This window comes from Asparagus officinalis, chromosome 6, assembly GCF_001876935.1.
Source record: "Asparagus officinalis chromosome 6, Aspof.V1, whole genome shotgun sequence".
In the NCBI taxonomy this organism is placed as follows: Eukaryota; Viridiplantae; Streptophyta; class Magnoliopsida; order Asparagales; family Asparagaceae; genus Asparagus; species Asparagus officinalis.
Window position 1 is genome coordinate 11,977,408 of NC_033799.1, and position 23,785 is coordinate 12,001,192.

The window sequence follows — 23,785 nt, forward strand, 5'->3', positions numbered from 1 at the left end:
GTGATTCGGTGAAAGATCCGAAGATTGCTTTCTGCCAGCCTGCGCAATGGTTGCACCAGAATGGGTCCTCATTCTTATATCTGCCTTTTATACCTCGGGATCATTCATTACTAAAGTTCAGGAACCTATCGGTTGGACGTGAGATGTTCTGGAAGTTGACTGAAAACCACGAGCGTATTCATTGTGGTTTTATTGGGAAGGAAGCCAACCCAGGCTCCAGTGAAAGAGCTCATGTGCGGGGGCTTCATCCGGGTATCTTGGGACAAGATAATATACCTCAGAATGAAAAGATAGTGCAAGCCAACACCGTGAAGAACCGGTTAGCGGCAGCGGGCAAAAGATTACCCAAAGAGACTTTTAGATGCTATGGATGGGTCCATTATTCTGGGGACAAATGGTGGTGGACCAGGATGACCCGATATGTGTTAAACCGCTTTGGGCGAGAGTTAGCAGAATTAGGGTTAGATGTCCCGATTCGTGCCACCATGCATGGCCTACAGAGTAGTGTAGGTCATTTCCTCTGTTTGTTCGAGATCTATAACCCGGACACTAATACATTCTTTACCAAGAACGGGGAACTCGGATTACCACTGCATGAAATGATGCAGGTGTCTGGTTTGCCTATGGGCGATGTTCCCTATCAAGAGTTCTTTCCAACTAGCAATCAGCTGAACAAGATGAAAGATAGCTCAACTGTGACTCATGATACTTTATGGGAATTGACTTGCCATTATCATATAGCCATGGCCGAGATGGAGCCCAAAGCCAGAAAGAAATCTCCTCAGGTCAGCTTAAAACAATTCGCTGACTACCTCTTCAAGAACCTGGATGTCCGTTCGACAGATGTGTGCGGATTGTCTCCTTTGAGTACGGATGAAATTAACCGTCTGTTAGAGAAAACCAACGCGCAATCTTATACTTCGCGCTCAGAAGATGGATTTTTGCACGGCACTAAGTTCCGCTCTTATCTGTGGCAAGCTGGTGTTCCGATTAGCCCTACTGCTCTGCTGGCGGGTTTTCTAGCCTTATGGTTAAAGAGATGTGTAGTTCCTCATCAGTCCGCAGATGCGATGCCAATGGAAGTGTTGTATCCGGCCGTCCAGCTAGTTACAGGTCGCAAATTATCTTTGCTTCCCGCTATGGTGGCCGATATTCATAGTGGATTGCGGCAACTAATCTCCGCGTTTACTCAGGAGAAAAAGAAACCTTCCGCCAGCCTGTCCATTCCGAAGTTGGAGCTACCCTACACTTATCTGATGACTTGGTTAGTACTTTGATCTCCCCTTAGAGACGCCGCCTCTACGGATGACTTTCCTCTTTTGTAAATGGCTGATAGCCACCAATATTGTCACTCGACGTAGGAGGATATCGGACTCAGAGGAAGAAATAGCTCCACGGCAAGCAACAGAACTGCCTCGCGAAGCTGTGATGTCGCCTCGAGGAAAAGAGGCTGCTGAATCATCAAGGAAAGGAAAAGAACCGGCTCGCTCAGTTGGTAGTGAAGAAGAATTTGACTCTGAGGAGACGGAGACTTCCGAGGAGGCGGGTGAGACTAGCTCAAGTTCTGATAAAAGAGCGGGTCTTCCTGATTCTTTCTTTGAAAGAGGACTTGTGCGCCCATCTGTTGCTCCTACTCAATCACAAGCTACTTCGAGAAAACGGGGAGAGAGAGTCGTCATGACCTATCCTAATCGGATGACGGTAGACGTTCTCAGTGGGGACGAAGAGGATGAAGAGGATGAAGTGCCTCTTGCTCGTCGACAAAGATCACGACCTTCCACTCAAGCTCAAACCCAGATTCCTCCCAGAACTGAATTACGCACCAAACGTCGTCATGAAGGTTCTGAAACACATCCGCTGAAGAAACAAAAGAAAGCTGTTTCTAAACCTCGTGTTCATCTCCCCGCTTTAGAGGAAACATCTGTCCATAGCGCTTCTTTAGGAGAACAAGGTAACAATTTGTTTTTTTATTGCTCTCACGTTTGTTAGCACTCGGATTCATTCTATTGTCAACTTCTATAGGGAGTCAAGAAGAGGGAGAATATCGAGTTGAAGCTGCTTCTCCTGGATGTATGGAGACTGAGGAGACCAGCTTCGTCCAGCAAATGCAAGATGCTCTGGAAGAAGGACCAGCTGACGCTGCCCCAACTCCTAACGTTGATACATCCGCTACGGACGCATGTACTGATCTTTCTCCTCTCGGAAGAGAAATCCGAGAAATGAATGAGTCGGACCGTGTGCCTCCTCTAATGACCTGTGCGCTTTCTCTCCTTTTAGTCAAATTAAAAGAAGTAGGTGCAAGTAATGAAGCTCTCGAATCCGCCCCGACCAATGAAGGTAAAATCGATCTTTGTCTTGGGCAGATTCGTCTAAATTTACATGTTATTTATGGCTCATCATGTTCTTTAGACGTCCCGATGCACGAGCCTATTGAAGGAGAAGCTACCCATGCCACCAAAGTCGACGATTTTAATAATTTCGACTTTAATATCTCAGAGGACGACCATCAACAAATCCTTGATTCTCTGTTAGAGAAAGCCTCTGATGCAACTATCGGCTCAGATGTTGGAATTGGTTCAACGGAAGCCGGTCCTTCTGAGAGTAAGACTTTGGTTCTGTGAACTCCACATATATATATACGTATATATTTTGACTTGATTAATCATATAAGTGTCTGAATTATAGGACCAACTGCTGGAGCTGATACTACTATAATCACTGGAACGTCTGATCGGCCAGAGGGTAGCGAACTCGTGCCATGGGCAGGAACTGAGGTTGATTTGCAATCATCAGTTCTTGAGCCTCAACCTTCTACTCCTATGGACCCTATGATGATAGAAGTCACTGTCACTCCCCAGATTAGTCCGGTCGCAACAAAAGCGAGACCAACTGAAGGCGTTGGTACGTCGGCTGATGTTATGCCCAGAGCTGGTACATTTTACCCATAATTTTGTTTTAAATTTTGGGTTAACATCTCGTTATGCTCATTGTAACTCCTTCGTTTGTAGAATCAACTCTTAAAGAGCCTCTTAGCTTGGACCCGCCGTCTTCTGAAGCTTTAATTGAAAAAGCCTCTGATGTAGCGGGTGCATCAACAGCTACCATTCCTGAATCAACCTTGGTTGTTCCGGAATCCAAACTACCGTCTTTGGGTGAACCACGTCATGCTGAAAGTTCTTCCGTCGAACCTGGTATGCTTTAACTTGTTGTCTTGTATGCATATATACATATATATATATATACATCTTATACTGACTTATTTAACTTTCTCGCAGTTCCTTCATCATTATCAAATCAAATCCAAGCGTTATTGGTTGATGACGATCCGGACAAGTCTGTTATCTGCTCTAATCTCCAAGGCTTCATCTCCTTTTTGAACTCTATGGTCGATCGCATTCTCTTCAAAAGATCGTATTTTGAGAATTATAAAAAAATTTTTGAGCGTTTTATATCAGGGTTAAGAGAGGAAGGGTATAACGACTTAGCTGATTCAGTCACCACTTATTTGATTGAGTTGAGACAACATATTGAACTTCTGCAAACTCTTCGCACCAAAGGCGTACCTTTTTACATCGCTTCTCATATGGAATCCAGGCTGCAAGCGTCTACGCCGGGATTTAGAATCGAGTCGAGCGGAAATAGCTCGCTTAGAGGAGGAACTTGCAATGGCCAAGGATGCTCATGATGTCTTGGAGTCCGAGTTGAAGCGGGAAATTCACACTGAAGGCAACTTATTACAGCAACTGAACCTTCAAGACCAAATGATTGCTGAAAAGGAACAAGAGGTCGCCGCGCTTCAAAGTGTTGATGAGGAAGCTTTCAAGATTAAATTGACGGCTGAGCTTGAACAGACTTATGCGTTAGAGCTGTCAAAACTTGAAAATCAAATTAGTCAATATAAACTCTTGTAATCGGAGAACATATATTTTTGTAGCTTTGTTTGAAAATTCTTGGTCAACATAGTGAACTTTTTTGCTCATTGAGGTTTTATTATGATTACTCATTCTTGTTTAGAATAAATAACCATAATACTTATAGGATTTTTGGCAAATCCTCAGCCATCAACAGATTTGATATGCCTTTACCGATTACCGTTTGAATCGGGCTAGTATGCGAATTATCTAAGTCCGTTTCACATATAACGTTGCACTAAAAGAATTAAACTCTTTTAGACTTTGAACTACAATGTTGAATATGTAGGCTACATGTGTTAGATATAGGCTTATCTCTAATAAGGGATAGAGATAACATCCCCCATGTGCGAACGACATGGATTTTAGAATGAGAATAGGTTATATTTCCTATACAGGAAAATGAACCCAGAATTGGAGAGAAAAAGAATTGCATATTCCGTTTCTCAATCTCTTGTTTGTTGGTAGAGATAAACCCATACTCGGAGAGGAAGAATTTTATATTCTATCTCCTGGTCTCTTGTTTGTTGGTAGAGATAAACCCAGAATCGGAGAGGAAGAATTTTATATTCTATCTCCTGGTCTCTTGTTTGTTGGTAGAGATAAACCCAGAATCGGAGAGGAAGAATTTTATATTCTATCTCCTGGTGAAAAGGAAACTTAAAGTGGAATCTCCACTTAGAGAATCTAGATTGGTTTGAATAATCCTAACTGTCATAAGGTTTGATTACTCAATCCAAAAGTGGACCTTTCGTTCGCAAACAAAAATGAATCGAAAGGAGATTTTGGCTGTGGTCCTAACTGTAGTAAGGTTTGACCAAGTGGGGGTTTTGAGACGATCCTTACTTGTAGGAAGGTTGGATCATTTGATTTGTGGACCTCTCGTTCATTGAAAGAATCGAGAGGGGATTTTGGCTTTGGTCCTAACTGTTCAAAGGTTTGACCGGTGAGGGGTTTTGTGAGGAAAGATTAATTGTGATTAAATCTCATCTCAACAAAAGTAATATGAGAATCTTAATTATTTTTATAATAATCAAGAATAGATTATTCACATGATCAGTCTTCATTAAAAACAATCAACTGATATCGGGTTATCCTGAAATATCCTACATAGGATTCTCTAGGAACTTCCCGTTTTACATAGGTTATCCTGAACGTATTACGGATAATACTTTTTCAGGAACTTCCCATTTATCGGCATCATTAATTTGTTGCCATCCTGAGTAATCAGGCGATAGGCACCGTTTGAGTAGACTGTTTCTATCACGAACGGTCCTTCCCATTTAGGTTCAAATTTGCCTTTCTTCTTAGAAGTGAGAATCATAGGTCTTCGGACGGCGAGAACTAGATCTCCTTCTTTAAAGCTTCGTCGTCGGACCTTTTTATCGAAAGCCCGAGAAATTCTAGCTTGATAAAACTCGATTTGTTGTTGAGCTTCCAAGCGTTTCTCATCTAACATCTCTAATTCCTCGAGACGTTTCTGATGATGTTCTTCCGTCGTCATTCCCGTTACGAGAGCGATACGGAGAGAAGGAATCTGCACTTCCAATGGAAGAACGGCTTCACACCCATACGTTAAAGCATACGGGGTGGCTCCGGTAGGCGTGCGGACGGTCGTACGATAAGCCCAGAGAGCTTCGCCGAGTTTGTCATCCCAATCTCGCTTATTGGTTTTCACCAATTTTGCCAGGATTTTGATGATAGTCTTGTTAAAAGCTTCGGCCAATCCGTTAGCTGTAGGATTATAAGCAGTCGACGAAACGTCTTTAATCCCGAATTTACCGCAGAACTTGATGAATGCGTTGCTCACGAACTGAGGACCGTTGTCGTGCACTATTCGCCTTGGCACACCATACCGATATATGATGTGGTGTTTAATAAATTTGATATCCGCTTCTTTACTGGATAGAAAACGAAGTAAAAGACCATCATAAGCTCGTCGATACAACGTTTGCGATGTGGCATTGTAATAAAATCTCGGCGCTCTCCGTCGAATCGATTCCCTTTCTCTTACATCTTCAGATAATATACCATGTAAGACGTAGTCAATAATAGGAAAACGCCAATCTCGAACTTCGGGTTCAACTCCAGTTGAGTATACCTCTTTAGCATTCGAATCGTAGATTGGAACAATAAGCTGATGAGTCCTCACTGTAATTAATTGCTCTGTTTCGGGAGGTTGAGCCAAGGATACTGACAATGCTGCCAATGCGTCCGCGTATGTATTTTGGAGACGCGGAACGTACTCGATGAAAAATTCTTCAAACGAGCTTGCTATTTCGATGGCCACCTGGTGGTATGGAATCAGGTCTCGATTTCTGACTTCATACTCTCCTCGTATTTGATTAACCACCAGTTGAGAATCTCCAAAAGCTTCAAGGTATTCGACCCCCAGCTCTTTGGCGAAATTAAGTCCGATTATTAATGCATTGTATTCAGCCACGTTATTAGAGCATGGTTTAGTCAGTGAATATGCTCTAGGCAAGACGTGCTTTTCCGGGGAAACTAAAACGACCCCCACTCCTGAGGAGATTTTAGAACATCCGGGTGCACTTGCCACGTTGGTTGATCGGGAAGCCCCATCGAAGTACAATTGCCACACTTGTTGATGTGAGGTAGTATTAACTTCGTGAGTTTCATCTGGCAGGTCGTCGTACAATTCGACTACATCCTTCGTAGGGTTTTCTGCCAAAAGGTCGCAAATAGCTCGTCCTTTAACTGATTTCTGCTGTTTGAAGTACAAGTCATATTGCGATAAGAGTAAAGCCCATCTGGCCAAACGCCAATTCATGGAAGCCGGTTGGGTCATGAATACTCGGACGGGATTTATGTTGGAGATGACATAGATTGTCTGTCCAACCAAGTAATGGCGCATTTTCTGGATTGCAAACACCAAAGCAAGACATTCCTTCTCGATCATTGGATAACGAGATTCGGCTCCTACCAGTGTGCGACTTAGATAATAGACCGCTTGTTCGTGACCGTTATCGTCGTCTTGTGCAAGTAAGGCACTTAACGAATGGCTCGTCGCTTTGACATAAATCAAAAACGGCTTGCCCGATTTCGGTGCAACGAGAATAGGTGGATTCGCTAGATATTTCTTGATATCTTCGAATGCCTTCTGACATGCTTCATCCCAAATGAACGACACGCCTTTCTTCGCGAGTTTGGAAAACGGTTGACATTTTCCGGACAAGTTCGATATAAACCGACGGATATATGCCAATCGACCTTGCAATCCTCTGAGGTCTTTAAGATTTCTCGGAGGCTGCAGTTCGTTTATCGCTTTCACCTTATCGGGATCAATATGGATACCTTTTGTGGTGACAACGAATCCAAGAAATTTACCGCTCGACATTCCAAGGAAGGATTTAGTCGGGTTCATCTTTAACTGATGAGTTCTCATAAGCTCGAACATTGTCTTCAGATCGTTAATGTGGTCGTTTTTATCACGACTCTTAACGACCAGATCATCAACGTAGCATTCGACGGTCTTCCTAAGGTGTTCTTGAAAGATCTTCGTCATCGCCCGTTGATACGTAGCACCGGCGTTCTTCAAACCGAAAGGCATAACGGTATAACAAAAGACGCCAAGAGGTGTTCTGAAAGCTGTATGCTTTTCATCATCCGGATGCATCTTGATTTGATTATACCCAGAAAATCCATCCATGAACGACATTCTTTCAAACCCGCATGTGTTGTCGATAATGACGTCCGTAATCGGTAGGGGAAAATCATCCTTGGGGCATGCTGTATTCAGATCTCTGAAGTCAATACAGATTCTGATTTTTCCGTTCTTTTTGAGGACTGGAACGATATTGGCCAACCATTCAGGATGTTGTTCCTCTCTGACAAAACCCGAGTCAATTAGCTTCTTAACTTCAGCTTCTATTGCCTCCATAATTTGCGGACGAAACCGTCTTTGTTGTTGCTTGACAGGTTTAGCATCCGATTTTATGTTAAGGGTATGCATTGCTACATTTGGGTCGAGTCCTGGCATATCTTCGTAGTTCCATGCGAAAACGTCGATATACTCTTTAACGAGGGCAATTAATTCCTCTTTTTCGTCTGGCGGGAGATCACCGCTGATAAATATAGGCTTCGGATTATTTTCGTCACCCATATTAACTTGAACCACTTTATCCTCGGTAGGAGGTTCTCTTTGCTCAAATCGATCACCGTATTGGATATTCATGTAATGCATCCATGGATCTTCCCAAACAGGTAACTGATCGTCTTCTTCTGTTGTGGAAGGGTCAACCGTCGCCATGTTCGACATTAGGGATTTGAATCTTTCACCAATGCTCACGTCAGAATCCCAATTTGAAGTATCGGATGAATGTCCACTCCTGTCTATTAATTGGTTAATAATCTGTTGGCCATAATCGTCTTCGGATGAATCATAACCCAGACCTCTATTACGACTGTAGTAATTATCTGGTTTTCCTTTTGGTACATAGGTAGAACGGGGTGGAACCCTAATACCTTGACCAAAATAAAGGCCTTCACCAAGTGAAAGGTCATAGCCTCGACTCATCATATAATCATTCGCTTGAGAACTATACCGAGAGAAGTGTCGCCCGGGTTTTTCTTCATCCGAATTACTATCTAAGAAATGATCTGGAGTGGGGGATGATTCCCCTTTTCCAAAGATTATCTCTTTTTCACCCCCTGCCTTTGCGGGTAGGATCATAGTTGTTCCAGATGAGCTTTGGAGGTGTTTCGTCGCCGTACAAGACGAACGAAGTGGCATATGTAGACTAGAGTCGTCATACAATTTCTGCATTACGTCATCTAGACAATGCGAGTACTCTAAATCATGGTTTATTATTTCATCGGCAAGCTGCCAGTTACAACTTTCGTCCGACGATTCATCACCGTCAAGATCGATTACAAGAGGTTCAATGTCATTTAGTACAAGACCTTCACTATAATCGAGCCCGGCTTCGGTATCAGCTTCTTCTCCGCTGTCCGTGCCATGGGCCGATGGTTCAGTTTCGGACTCAGCACCATAAAGAAGGGAGTCAGTAAAGTAATTTTCTAACCCCTTGAATGGTTGCTTATCCGCGACCACCGTCTTGACCTCCTCATTAGTGTCGACATATTTCAAACACTGATGGAGGGTGGAGGGAACTATAAGATTACCGTGGATCCATGGGCGACCCAACAGTAAGTTATAGGAAGTCTCCGCATCGATCACATAGCAGGTGACTTCAGACTTCAGATCTCCGAGTTGACACTTCACCCGGATTTTTCCCAACGGTCGTGACCCGCTTGTGTTGAAACCATAGATAACCGTTCCAGTGGAGGCTAACTTGCTGGCGGGAATTCCGAGGTGGTACATCAAACGAAGTGGCATGATACTAACAGCGGAACCCGGATCGACTTGGATCCGGTTAACCATGCTCGAACCGATATATCCAGTAAAATATAACGGTCTATCATGCTTTGAATTCCTGACTTGCATGTCTTCTTTTGTGAAAGCAATGCAAGGAAATTTGGTGGCTGCCAGATTGCAATGCTGCACTGACGATTCTGGCTCTTCAGGAGCTGGCTTGACCTGAGTTAAGAATACTTCAGAATCAGCCAAAGCTTCTTGTAAAGCTTCTCTGGTTTCTTTTGAGAGGCGCAGCAACTCGTACAATGTGATTCTTGCTGGGATATTAGCCAGCTGAGCCATAACGTCGAAACGATATGGTGCGTTCGAGCTTTCCGGTTTGTCTCGTCCAATCGGTCGACTAAAACGAGACTGCTTCGGAATTTGAACCTCTCTGTGTTGAGGTTCTTTTTCTTTTTGCTTAACAACTTTCTGAGGTTTTTCAGCTGCTACTGGTGGAGTTATGGCTACCCCCAGCTCCGTAAGAGTTTTGGCATTTGGATCTGAGGTTTCCGGATACCTATAATGGTACTCGTTTCCACTTCTTGTAGCAAAAACTTCCTGTTCTCCATCAGAAAGTGATAAAGCTGCTATATCCTCATCGTTCTTCTCGGGAATCGCCGAGGCTCCATAGCAGGACTTCTCCTTTCCCTTGCCTTTTGACTTCTTCTTTGATGTGGGTGTCGTCCACTGTTCATCTTCAAGCAAATCCGGATGAACCCAAAGGATTTCGCCGTTGGGGGCTGTGTGAGATACGAGCCCCTTCTGGCGCTGTCCATGAGGGTCATCGTTGATGGTTTGCATCTTGACCTTTGATACTGGCTCGGCTTGAAACCAGGACAAAGGAACCGATCCGAAGCTAATAGAGACCGCGTTTGCGCCTACCTTCTTCTCCTTTGGCTTCGGTGTCACAATACCAACATCAATCAATGTTTGAATTTTATCCTTTAAAACATAACATGTCTTAGTAGGATGGTGGACCCTTCTGTGATATGCACAATACTTTGGGTCATTGATCTTCGTTGCTTCTTCTTGGTTTGTGACCGGTGGAAGCTTGATCTTGTTGTTCTCTAACAAGTATTTGAAGATGACCGGAACTTCATCATCTTTGAAAGAGTATTCCTTTGGGAATCTGGGCTCAGAATTCTTAAACTGCTTCGAAGGCTGTTGATTCTGGTTTGGCGCCAACTGGAAGGATGATTGTTGCGGTTGTTGCGGTGGCTGTTGTGACGTCTGATGTGCGTCCACAGCGGCTACAGACCCTCTTCCTCTGCCTCGAGGGTTAAAGTTCTGCTTTTGATTTTGATTCTGATTATTAGCTGGTGGCAAACCTCGCTCCAAATTCTTTCTCTTGAGGAAGCGTTCAGCTTGTTCACCTCTTACTTTCATCTCTTTCCAAGTTTTAGAGGGAACAACCCCCACCACTTCTAATACATCCAAGGACAGATTATTATGACATGTTTGCAGAATAAATTCCTCAGTGAGTGGATCTCTGCAGTTCACCGCTTTGTCCCGGAATCGTTTGACAAAGACATCAACCGATTCCCCATCCTTCTGCTTCTCATCCAACAACGTGCCGATCGAGACTTCCGTGTCGTCGTCGAAGAAATTGGTGAGGAATAACTCTTCCATGTCTGCCCAGCTAGTGATACTCCCAGGCTTAAGGCGTCGGTACCAATCGAAGGCAGGCCCGCGAAGGGTTCCTACGAATGACCGGACCATCAGGGCTTCGTTCCCAGATATTGCGCCGAGATGCGACTTGAAATAGATCAAGTGCTGAGTTGGTGAACCCCTGCCATCAAAAGGAGTAAAGTTAATCAAATTAAATTTCTGGGGATAAGGAATCAGGTCCCACTCCCTCGGGTACGGGTATGGGATGCCCGTTTTCTTCACTTCTTGAGCCGTCATCAAAGCGTTGACTTTGCTCTCAAGATCGTGCATCTTCTTGTCCTCTTCCTCGCTTTTCTTCAAATAGATCTGTGGAGGTTGAGTGGCTGACTTGGTCGGATCGCTTCCGGAGTTGTCTTTATCTGGAGGAGGATCTTCAAATATCGTCTCATCCTCTTCATTACGCCGACTGGATTCTGCTCTTTGGCTTGATTCCGGTTGGTGTTGCTGAACCTGCAAATCCCGCATCTGCTGCATAGTCAACTCCATTTCGGTTTTGAACTCAGCTCTAATTTCTTCGCGTTGTTTAGCCAACGCTTCCTGCAGCATGTGAGCCAATTGATCTGGCGTAATTGCAAATGATTCTCTGGCTTGTCCAACACTGGATGTGGTGTCGTCAGAAGCGACAGCAGAACAAGTGTCTGATAATTCTTCGTCCGAAGATAACCCCTCGTGCATTCTCTTGTAATCTCGTCGTAGGTTGGCTCTTCTTTGTAATCGCGCCATCCTTTGAGAAAGACCCTGCTCAACTCTCCCTCCCGGAGAGAAATCAGGGTCGGGGTTAACTAACTGTTTCTTTCCTTTGTTGGTCATGTTGATAGTGACCTCAGGGAATTCATCTCGTTGGATTACAGATTTTTTCTTGTTGAAACGTCTCATTTTGGGTTTTGACGCTTCATTGGACAATCTTTGAAATACGGAGACTCTTGTTGAATTATTCTTAGAGCATCCGCATTCTGTCAGCACTGCTTTGATGAGTCTCTCGCAAGCGCAATGGGACTCATTCTCTCGGACAATCCTCTTTCTTAAATTCTTCTTCTGATAGTACAGCTCGTCATTATTGTGATTCGAGCAACCTATCCTTTGCCTCTGAACTTTGTTAACATACATAGGACGACTGGTCGTCGCCTCTGAGCGATCCAAAGTTGAATTTTTGAATCCACCCCCTTGCGGGAGTGGAGTTTTCATAGGTCCTAAACGAGAGTGAACTGGTATTCTCTCGTTCTGGACTTGTGAGGTTCTGACAGGTGGGTGTTTACGACCCCCTGCATATGAAACCACTATGGGTTTATTTGCAGCATCTGATGGTTGTTTAACTGGGGCTTTGCCTCGATCGTCAACCGAAGGACCGAGGCGATCTGCCATTGTCACTTTAAACTTAGACAAATCTGGGCTAACCCAGGGTTTCACCGACGACGCAGTAGATGGGCCCGGAACAGATGCTTGCGGCGTCTTTGGCATCCAGACTTTACGATTAGCTCAAACTCAAGTTTCTCCCCGAGCTGAGTTACGCACCAAACATCGTCATGAAGGTTCTGGTGCACGCCCTCTGAAGAAACAGAAGAAAGCTGTTTCTAAACCGCGCGTTCATCTTCCTGCTGTAGAAGAGACATCCGGTCGTAGTGTTTCTTCTGATGAACAAGGTAGCGATTTGTTTTTATAGCTTTTACACTTTTTTGATGTTCAAACTTATTTCATGTTCAACTTCTGCAGGGAGTCGAGAGGAAGGAGAATTGCCAGCTGATGCTGCTTCTCCCGGAGGTATGGAAATTGAGGAAACAAGCTTCGTCCAACAAATGCATGATGCTCTGAAGGAAGGATCGGCTGATGTTCCACCCACTCCTGACGTTGATCCATCAGCTGCGGACACAGGTACTGATCTTTCTCCTCTCGGAAGAGAAATCCGAGAAATGAATGAGTCGGACCGTGTGCCTCCTCTAATGACCTGTGCGCTTTCTCTCCTTTTAGTCAAATTAAAAGAAGCAGGTACCAGTAGTGGAGCTCTCGAATCAGCCCCGACCAACGAAGGTAAAATTAATTGTCTTTTTGAGCAAATTCGTCTAAATTTATGTGTCATTTACGACTCAACACATTTTGTAGATGTCACAATGCACGAATCTGTTGGAGGAGAGACCACGCATACAACAGAGGTCGAGGAATTCAATGAACATCACCTCGATTTCAATCTCTCTGAAGGCGACCATGAGTATATCTCCGACTTATTATCGGGGAAAACTCCTGGTGCAGCCACGGAATCCAGTGTTGGAGTCGGTTCAACAGAAGCAGGTCCTTCTGAAAGTAAGACCTTTATTCTGTAAACTCCATATATGCATACATATATATTTTAACTTGATTAACCATATAAGTATTTGAATTATAGGACCAGTTACTGGAACTGATACTACTATCATCACCGAAACATCTGAACAACCGGAGGGTAGTGAACTCGTGCCATGGGCAGGAACTGAGGTTGATTTGCAATCATCAGTTCTTGAACCTCAACCTTCTACTCCTATGGACCCCATGATGATAGAAGTCACTGTCACTCCCCAGATTAGTCCAGTTGCAACAAAAGCGAGACCAACTGAAGAAGTTGGTACATCGGCCGATGTTGTGACTAGAATTGGTGAGTTTCATTTATCGTTTGTTTCAAGCTCGGATTATCATTATGCTCATTGTAATCCTCCTGTTTGTAGAATCTCCTCTTAAAGAGTCTCTTAGTTTGGACCCGCCGTCCTCTGAGACTTTAGTTGAAAAAGTCCCTGATGTAGCGGGTGCATCAACAGCTACCATTCCTGAACCAATCTTGACTGTTCAGGAATCCAGATTATCATCCTTGAGCGAACCAAGTCATGCTGAAGGTTCTTCCGTCGAATTTGGTATGCTTTAGTTTGTTGTCTTGTATGCATATATATATACTGTACTGACTTATTTGACTTTCTCGCAGTTCCTTCATCATTATCAACTCAAATCCAAGCGTTATTGGTTGATGACGATCCGGACAAGTCTGTTATCTGCTCTAATCTCCAAGGCTTCATCTCCTTTTTGAACTCTATGGTCGATCGCATTCTCTTCAAAAGATCGTATTTTGAGAATTATAAAAAATCTTTTGAGCGTTTTATATCAGGGTTCAGAGAGGAAGGGTATAACGACTTAGCCGATTCAGTCACCGCTTATTTGGTTGATTTGAGGCAACATATTGAACTTCTGCAAACTCTTCGCACCAAAGGCGTACCTTTTTACATCGCTTCTCATATGGAATCCAGGCTGCAAGCGTGGCGTGATTCTCAAGAATCTGCCAACTCCGAACTCCAACAGTTAAGAGCCCACAGTCATCAGCTTAGGGTGAATATTGGCAAAAGGACACAAGCCAAGGTCAACCTACGCCGAGATATAAAATCGAGTCGAGCGGAAATAGCTCGCTTAGAGGAGGAACTTGCAATGGCCAAGGATGCTCTTGATGTCTTGGAGTCTGAGTTGACGCAGGAAATTCATGTTGAGGAAGACCTGTTACAGCAACTGAACTTTCAAGATAAAATAATTGCTGAAAAGGAACAAGAGGTCGCCGCGCTTCAAAGTGTTGATGAAGAAGCTTTCAAAATTAAATTGACGGCTGAGCTTGAACAGACTTATGCGTTAGAGCTGTCAAAACTTGAAAATCAAATTAGTCAATATAAACTCTTGTAATCGGAGAACATTATATTTTTGTTTGTAGCTTTGTTTGAAAATTCTTGGTCAATATAGTGAACCTTTTTGCTCATTATATTGAATCTTTTTGCTCATTGAGGTTTTTTATTATGATTACTCATTCTTATTTAGAATAAATAACCATAATACTTATAGGATTTTTGGCAAATCCTCAGCCATCAACGGATTTGATATACCTTTACCGATTACCGTTTGAATCGGGCTAGTATGTGAATTATCTAAGTCCGTTTCACATATAACGTTGCGCTAAAAGAATTAAACTCTTTTAGACTTTGAACTACACTGTTGAATATGTAGGCTACATGTGTTAGATGTAGGCTTATCTCTAATAAGGGATAGAGATAACATCCCCCATGTGTGAACAACATGGATTTCAAAGTGTGAATAGGTTGCATTTCCTATATAGGACAACGAACCCAAAATCGGAGAGAAAAAGAATTGTATATTCCATTTCTCAATCTCTTGTTTGTTGGTAGAGATAAACCCATACTCGGAGAGGAAGAATTTTATATTCTATCTCCTGGTCTCTTGTTTGTTGGTAGAGATGAACCCAGAATCGGAGAGGAAGAATTTTATATTCTATCTCCTGGTCTCTTGTTTGTTGGTAGAGATAAACCCAGAATCGGAGAGGGAGAATTTTATATTCTATCTCCTGATGAAAAGGAAACTCACAGTGGAATCTCCACTTAGAGAAAATAGGTTGGTTTGAATAACCCTAACTGTCATAAGGTTTGATTACTCAATTCAAAAGTAAACCTTTCGTTCGCAAAAATGAATCGAAAGGAGATTTTGGTTGTGGTCCTAACTGTAGTAAGGTTTGACCAAGTGGGAATTTTGAGACGATCCTAACTGTAGGAAGGTTTGATCGCTCAATTTGTGGACCTCTCGTTCATGGAACGAATCGAGAGGGGATTTTGGCTTTGGTCCTAACTGTTTAAAGGTTTGACCAAGTGAGGAATAGGAGTAGGGTGCAAATAACAATGAGTTTGTTGATTTGCACAAACTAATCGGTGGGAAATTTTGATTTTAAACATAAGAATTTGACACGAAATAATCTGTCGACTGATACATACTGATGATCGTTGATCAATCCGACCGATGGGGGTTTCATAGCGTGAGATTACAAATCATCAAATCTCATCTTCCATGATTATATTACAAGGTTTTGCTGAGGAAAGATTAACTATCATTAAATCTCATCTCAACAAAAGTTGTAAAAGAACAATGAATTATTCAAATGACCAGCTTCTCATTTAAAATAGTGAACTGATCTCGGGTTATCCTGAAATATCCTATATAGGATTCTCTAGGAACTTCCCGCTTTACACAGGTTATCCTGAATATATTACGGATAATATTTTTTCAGGAACTTCCCATTTATTGGCATCATCAATTTGTTGCCATCTTGGGTAACCAGGCGATATGCACCGTTCGAATAGACTGTTTCTATCACAAACGGTCCTTCCCATTTAGGTTCAAATTTGCCTTTCTTCTTAGAAGTGAGAATCATAGGTCTTCGAACGGCGAGAACTAGATCTCCTTCTTTAAAGCTTCGTCGTCGGACCTTTTTATCGAAAGCCCGAGAAATTCTAGCTTGATAAAACTCGATTTGTTGTTGAGCTTCCAAGCGTTTCTCATCTAACATCTCTAATTCCTCGAGACGTTTCTGATGATGTTCTTCCGTCGTCATTCCCGTTACGAGAGCGATACGGAGAGAAGGAATCTGCACTTCCAATGGAAGAACGGCTTCACACCCATACGTTAAAGCATACGGGGTGGCTCCGGTAGGCGTGCGGACGGTCGTACGATAAGCCCAGAGAGCTTCGCCGAGTTTGTCATCCCAATCTCGCTTATTGGTTTTCACCAATTTTGCCAGGATTTTGATGATAGTCTTGTTAAAAGCTTCGGCCAATCCGTTAGCTGTAGGATTATAAGCAGTCGACGAAACGTCTTTAATCCCGAATTTACCGCAGAACTTGATGAATGCGTTGCTCACGAACTGAGGACCGTTGTCGTGCACTATTCGCCTTGGCACACCGTACCGATATATGATATGGTGTTTGATAAATTTGATGACATTGGTCGTCTTTACTTCTCTAAGTGGAACTGCTTCTGCCCATTTCGAGAAATAATCGGTGATTGCCAGAATGAAACGGTCCCCTTTAACCGAAGGTGGAAAAATAGGACCTACTATATCCATTCCCCAAGTTTCAAACGGCCACGATGTCGCCGAAGGATGCAGATATTCAGGGGGTATGTGCATATAATTTGCATGCAATTGACACACTACACATTGTCGTGCGTAATCGACTGCGTCTTTCACCATAGTTGGCCAATAATATCCGATTCTCCTAAGTCGGTCGCAGAGTTTAGGACCGGGCTGATGTGCACCGCATATCCCATTATGTGCCTCTTTGAGTGCTTGTTCCGCTTCTTTACTGGATAGACAACGAAGTAAAAGACCATCATAAGCTCGTCGATACAACGTTTGCGATGTGGCATTGTAATAAAATCTCGGCGCTCTTCGCCGAATCGATTCCCTTTCTCTTACATCTTCAGGTAATATACCATGTAAGACGTAGTCAATAATAGGAAAACGCCAATCTCGAACTTCGGGTTCAACTCCAGTTGAGTATACCTCTTTAGCATTCGAATCGTAGATTGGAACAATAAGCTGATGAGTCCTCACTGTAATTAATTGCTCTGTTTCGGGAGGTTGAGCCAAGGATACTGACAATGCTGCCAATGCATCCGCGTATGTATTTTGGAGACGCGGAACGTACTCGATGAAAAATTCTTCAAACGAGCTTGCTATTTCGATGGCCACCTGGTGGTATGGAATCAGGTCTCGATTTCTGACTTCATACTCTCCTCGTATTTGATTAACCACCAGTTGAGAATCTCCAAAAGCTTCAAGGTATTCGACCCCCAGCTCTTTGGCGAAATTAAGTCCGATTATTAATGCATTGTATTCAGCCACGTTATTAGAGCATGGTTCAGTCAGTGAATATGCTCTAGGCAAGACGTGCTTTTCCGGGGAAACTAAAACGACCCCCACTCCTGAGGAGATTTTAGAACATCCGGGTGCACTTGCCACGTTGGTTGATCGGGAAGCCCCATCGAAGTACAATTGCCACACTTGTTGATGTGAGGTGGTATTAACTTCGTGAGTTTCATCTGGCAGGTCGTCGTACAATTCGACTACATCCTTCGTAGGGTTTTCTGCCAGAAGGTCGCAAATAGCTCGTCCTTTAACAGATTTCTGCTGTTTGAAGTACAAGTCATATTGCGATAAGAGTAAAGCCCATCTGGCCAAACGCCAATTCATGGAAGCCGGTTGGGTCATGAACACTCGGACGGGATTTATGTTGGAAATGACATAAATCGTCTGTCCGACTAAATAATGTCGCATTTTCTGAATCGCGAATACCAAAGCGAGGCATTCCTTCTCAATCATCGGATAACGAGACTCAGCTCCTACCAATGTACGACTCAGATAATACACAGCTTGCTCGTGACCGTTATCGTCGTCTTGTGCAAGTAAGGCACTTAACGAATGGCTCGTCGCTTTGACATAAATCAAAAACGGCTTGCCCGATTTCGGTGCAACGAGAATAGGTGGATTCGCTAGATATTTCTTGATATCTTCGAATGCCTTCTGACATGCTTCATCCCAAATGAACGACACGCCTTTCTTTGCGAGTTTGGAAAACGGTTGACATTTTCCGGACAAGTTCGATATAAACCGACGGATATATGCTAATCGACCTTGCAATCCTCTGAGTTCTTTAAGATTTCTTGGAGGCTGCAGTTCGTTTATCGCCTTCACCTTATCAGGATCAATATGAATACCTTTTGTGGTGACGACGAATCCAAGAAATTTGCCGCTCGACATTCCCAGGAAGGATTTAGTCGGGTTCATTTTCAGCTGATGAGTTCTCATAAGCTCGAACATTGTCTTTAGATCGTTAATGTGGTCATTTTTATCACGACTCTTAACGACTAGGTCATCAACGTAGCATTCGACTGTCTTCCTAAGGTGTTCTTGAAAGATCTTCGTCATCGCCCGTTGATACGTAGCACCGGCGTTCTTCAAACCGAAAGGCATAACGGTATAACAAAAGACGCCAAGAGGTGTTCTGAAAGCTGTATGCTTTTCATCATCCGGATGCATCTTGATTTGATTATACCCAGAAAATCCATCCATGAACGACATTCTTTCAAACCCGCATGTGTTGTCGATAATGACGTCCGTAATCGGTAGGGGAAAATCATCCTTGGGGCATGCTGTATTCAGATCTCTGAAGTCAATACAGATTCTGATTTTTCCGTTCTTTTTGAGGACTGGAACGATATTGGCCAACCATTCAGGATGTTGTTCCTCTCTGACAAAACCCGAGTCAATTAGCTTCTTAACTTCAGCTTCTATTGCCTCCATAATTTGCGGACGAAACCGTCTTTGTTGTTGCTTGACAGGTTTAGCATCCGATTTTATGTTAAGGGTATGCATTGCTACATTTGGGTCGAGTCCTGGCATATCTTCGTAGTTCCATGCGAAAACGTCGATATACTCTTTAACGAGGGCAATTAATTCCTCTTTTTCGTCTGGCGGGAGATCACCGCTGATAAATATAGGCTTCGGATTATTTTCGTCACCCATATTAACTTGAACCACTTTATCCTCGGTAGGAGGTTCTCTTTGCTCAAATCGATCACCGTATTGGATATTCATGTAATGCATCCATGGATCTTCCCAAACAGGTAACTGATCGTCTTCTTCTGTTGTGGAAGGGTCAACCGTCGCCATGTTCGACATTAGGGATTTGAATCTTTCACCAATGCTCACGTCAGAATCCCAATTTGAAGTGTCGGATGAATGTCCGCTCCTATCTATTAATTGGTTAATGATTTGTTGGCCATAATCGTCTTCGGATGAATCATAACCCAGACCTCTATTACGACTGTAGTAATTATCTGGTTTTCCTTTTGGTACATAGGTAGAACGGGGTGGAACCCTAATACCTTGACCAAAATAAAGGCCTTCACCAAGTGAAAGGTCATAGCCTCGACTCATCATATAATCATTCGCTTGAGAACTATACCGAGAGAAGTGTCGCCCGGGTTTTTCTTCATCCGAATTACTATCTAAGAAATGATCTGGAGTGGGGGATGATTCCCCTTTTCCAAAGATTATCTCTTTTTCACCCCCTGCCTTTGCGGGTAGGATCATAGTTGTTCCAGATGAGCTTTGGAGGTGTTTCGTCGCCGTACAAGACGAACGAAGTGGCATATGTAGACTAGAGTCGTCGTACAATTTCTGCATTACATCATCAAGACAATGCGAGTACTCTAAATCATGATTTATTATTTCATCGGCAAGCTGCCAGTTACAACTTTCGTCCGACGATTCATCACCGTCAAGATCGATTACAAGAGGTTCAATGTCATTTAGTACAAGACCTTCACTATAATCGAGCCCGGCTTCGGTATCAGCTTCTTCTCCGCTGTCCGTGCCATGGGCCGATGGTTCAGTTTCGGACTCAGCACCATAAAGAAGGGAGTCAGTAAAGTAATTTTCTAACCCCTTGAATGGTTGCTTATCCGCGACCACCGTCTTGACCTCCTCATTAGTGTCGACATATTTCAAACACTGATGGAGGGTGGAGGGAACTATAAGATTACCGTGGATCCATGGGCGACCCAACAGTAAGTTATAGGAAGTCTCCGCATCGATCACATAGCAGGTGACTTCAGACTTCAGATCTCCGAGTTGACACTTCACCCGGATTTTTCCCAACGGTCGTGACCCGCTTGTGTTGAAACCATAGATAACCGTTCCAGTGGAGGCTAACTTGCTGGCGGGAATTCCGAGGTGGTACATCAAACGAAGTGGCATGATACTAACAGCGGAACCCGGATCGACTTGGATCCGGTTAACCATGCTCGAACCGATATATCCAGTAAAATATAACGGTCTATCATGCTTTGAATTCCTGACTTGCATGTCTTCTTTTGTGAAAGCAATGCAAGGAAATTTGGTGGCTGCCAGATTGCAATGCTGCACTGACGATTCTGGCTCTTCAGGAGCTGGCTTGACCTGAGTTAAGAATACTTCAGAATCAGCCAAAGCTTCTTGTAAAGCTTCTCTGGTTTCTTTTGAGAGGCGCAGCAACTCGTACAATGTGATTCTTGCTGGGATATTAGCCAGCTGAGCCATAACGTCGAAACGATATGGTGCGTTCGAGCTTTCCGGTTTGTCTCGTCCAATCGGTCGACTAAAACGAGACTGCTTCGGAATTTGAACCTCTCTGTGTTGAGGTTCTTTTTCTTTTTGCTTAACAACTTTCTGAGGTTTTTCAGCTGCTACTGGTGGAGTTATGGCTACCCCCAGCTCCGTAAGAGTTTTGGCATTTGGATCTGAGGTTTCCGGATACCTATAATGGTACTCGTTTCCACTTCTTGTAGCAAAAACTTCCTGTTCTCCATCAGAAAGTGATAAAGCTGCTATATCCTCATCGTTCTTCTCGGGAATCGCCGAGGCTCCATAGCAGGACTTCTCCTTTCCCTTGCCTTTTGACTTCTTCTTTGATGTGGGTGTCGTCCACTGTTCATCTTCAAGCAAATCCGGATGAACCCAAAGGATTTCGCCGTTGGGGGCTGTGTGAGATACGAGCCCCTTCTGGCGCTGTCCATGAGGGTCATCGTTGATGGTTTGCATCTTGACCTTTGATACTGGCTCGGCTTGAAACCAGGACAAAGGAACCGATCCGAAGCTAATAGAGACCGCGTTTGCGCCTACCTTCTTCTCCTTTGGCTTCGGTGTCACAATACCAACATCAATCAATGTTTGAATTTTATCCTTTAAAACATAACATGTCTTAGTAGGATGGTGGACCCTTCTGTGATATGCACAATACTTTGGGTCATTGATCTTCGTTGCTTCTTCTTGGTTTGTGACCGGTGGAAGCTTGATCTTGTTGTTCTCTAACAAGTATTTGAAGATGACCGGAACTTCATCATCTTTGAAAGAGTATTCCTTTGGGAATCTGGGCTCAGAATTCTTAAACTGCTTCGAAGGCTGTTGATTCTGGTTTGGCGCCAACTGGAAGGATGATTGTTGCGGTTGTTGCGGTGGCTGTTGTGACGTCTGATGTGCGTCCACAGCGGCTACAGACCCTCTTCCTCTGCCTCGAGGGTTAAAGTTCTGCTTTTGATTTTGATTCTGATTATTAGCTGGTGGCAAACCTCGCTCCAAATTCTTTCTCTTGAGGAAGCGTTCAGCTTGTTCACCTCTTACTTTCATCTCTTTCCAAGTTTTAGAGGGAACAACCCCCACCACTTCTAATACATCCAAGGACAGATTATTATGACATGTTTGCAGAATAAATTCCTCAGTGAGTGGATCTCTGCAGTTCACCGCTTTGTCCCGGAATCGTTTGACAAAGACATCAACCGATTCCCCATCCTTCTGCTTCTCATCCAACAACGTGCCGATCGAGACTTCCGTGTCGTCGTCGAAGAAATTGGTGAGGAATAACTCTTCCATGTCTGCCCAGCTAGTGATACTCCCAGGCTTAAGGCGTCGGTACCAATCGAAGGCAGGCCCGCGAAGGGTTCCTACGAATGACCGGACCATCAGGGCTTCGTTCCCAGATATTGCGCCGAGATGCGACTTGAAATAGATCAAGTGCTGAGTTGGTGAACCCCTGCCATCAAAAGGAGTAAAGTTAATCAAATTAAATTTCTGGGGATAAGGAATCAGGTCCCACTCCCTCGGGTACGGGTATGGGATGCCCGTTTTCTTCACTTCTTGAGCCGTCATCAAAGCGTTGACTTTGCTCTCAAGATCGTGCATCTTCTTGTCCTCTTCCTCGCTTTTCTTCAAATAGATTTGTGGAGGTTGAGTGGCTGACTTGGGCGGATCGCTTCCGGGGTTGTCTTTATCTGGAGGAGGATCTTCAAATATCGTCTCATCCTCTTCATTACGCCGACTGGATTCTGCTCTTTGGCTTGATTCCGGTTGGTGTTGCTGAACCTGCAAATCCCGCATCTGCTGCATGGTCAACTCTATTTCGGTTTTGAATTCAGCTCTAATTTCTTCGCGTTGTTTAGCCAACGCTTCCTGTAGTATGTGAGCCAATTGATCTGGCGTAATTGCAAATGATTCTCTGGCTTGTCCAACACTGGATGTGGTGTCGTCAGAAGCGACAGCAGAACAAGTGTCTGATAATTCTTCGTCCGAAGATAACCCCTCGTGCATTCTCTTGTAATCTCGTCGTAGGTTGGCTCTTCTTTGTAATCGCGCCATCCTTTGAGAAAGACCCTGCTCAACTCTCCCTCCCGGAGAGAAATCAGGGTCGGGGTTAACTAACTGTTTCTTTCCTTTGTTGGTCATGTTGATAGTGACCTCAGGGAATTCATCTCGTTGGATTACAGATTTTTTCTTGTTGAAACGTCTCATTTTGGGTTTTGACGCTTCATTGGACAATCTTTGAAATACGGAGACTCTTGTTGAATTATTCTTAGAGCATCCGCATTCTGTCAGCACTGCTTTGATGAGTCTCTCGCAAGCGCAATGGGACTCATTCTCTCGGACAATCCTCTTTCGTGAAAGCTATTTGATTGTAGCTCTCATTGTTGGAGCTTGACGGGAATCAACATCCATAGTGTCTTCTGGACGAATATTTGCCCACAGCTCTCTACCCAGCAACTCACCAGCTAAGTCCAACCTTTTATTTCTCGGAGATGAGGCCGTGTTTATAGCGGTGGCAGAGTTGCGAATGCAGTGATTGGGGAGTCGTCTGATTGTAACTCCTATTGTCAGGACTTGTTTGGATCAGCTATCCATTGTGATTTTTAGACAGCCTACAGAACCCCCTCCAAAGTTTTCGAAAGTTCGCGGTTGACTGGGACGAATTTTCGATCTGCCATTGTCACTTTAAACTTAGACAAATCTGGGCTAACCCAGGGTTTCACCGACGACGCAGTAGATGGGCCCGGAACAGATGCTTGCGGCGTCTTTGGCATCCAGACTTTATGATTCTTTGGTGAATTTTCAGACACCGTCTCTTTCTTGGTTCCTTGCGCTTGTTGACGAAGAGCGCGAGTTTGGGCAGCCTTC

General features: G+C 43.8%; 2 protein-coding genes across 2 annotated transcripts; both read left to right on the forward strand.

The window, feature by feature from the left end:
• On the forward strand, positions 1,306-3,202 carry LOC109845755. Its single transcript, XM_020415026.1, has 6 exons — positions 1,306-1,951; positions 2,023-2,181; positions 2,278-2,337; positions 2,410-2,601; positions 2,686-2,742; positions 3,009-3,202. Exons 1-6 carry the CDS (start codon positions 1,306-1,308, stop codon positions 3,200-3,202), a joined length of 1,308 nt encoding a protein of 435 aa, XP_020270615.1.
• On the forward strand, positions 12,443-13,846 carry LOC109845756. The gene is made up of 5 exons (XM_020415027.1): positions 12,443-12,828; positions 12,925-12,984; positions 13,057-13,242; positions 13,337-13,393; positions 13,653-13,846. Exons 1-5 carry the CDS (start codon positions 12,591-12,593, stop codon positions 13,844-13,846), a joined length of 735 nt encoding a protein of 244 aa, XP_020270616.1. The 5' UTR covers positions 12,443-12,590.

Coding starts and splice junctions, on each gene's coding strand:
- LOC109845755 (XM_020415026.1), top strand. CDS start 1,306: ATGACTTTCCTCTTTTGTAAATGGCTGATAGCCACCAATATTGTCACT. Junction 2,182..2,277: donor TACATCCGCTACGGACGCAT/GTACTGATCTTT, acceptor CTCTCCTTTTAG/TCAAATTAAAAGAAGTAGGT. Junction 2,602..2,685: donor GGAAGCCGGTCCTTCTGAGA/GTAAGACTTTGG, acceptor TCTGAATTATAG/GACCAACTGCTGGAGCTGAT.
- LOC109845756 (XM_020415027.1), top strand. CDS start 12,591: ATGAACAAGGTAGCGATTTGTTTTTATAGCTTTTACACTTTTTTGATG. Junction 12,829..12,924: donor TCCATCAGCTGCGGACACAG/GTACTGATCTTT, acceptor CTCTCCTTTTAG/TCAAATTAAAAGAAGCAGGT. Junction 13,243..13,336: donor AGTCGGTTCAACAGAAGCAG/GTCCTTCTGAAA, acceptor TTTGAATTATAG/GACCAGTTACTGGAACTGAT.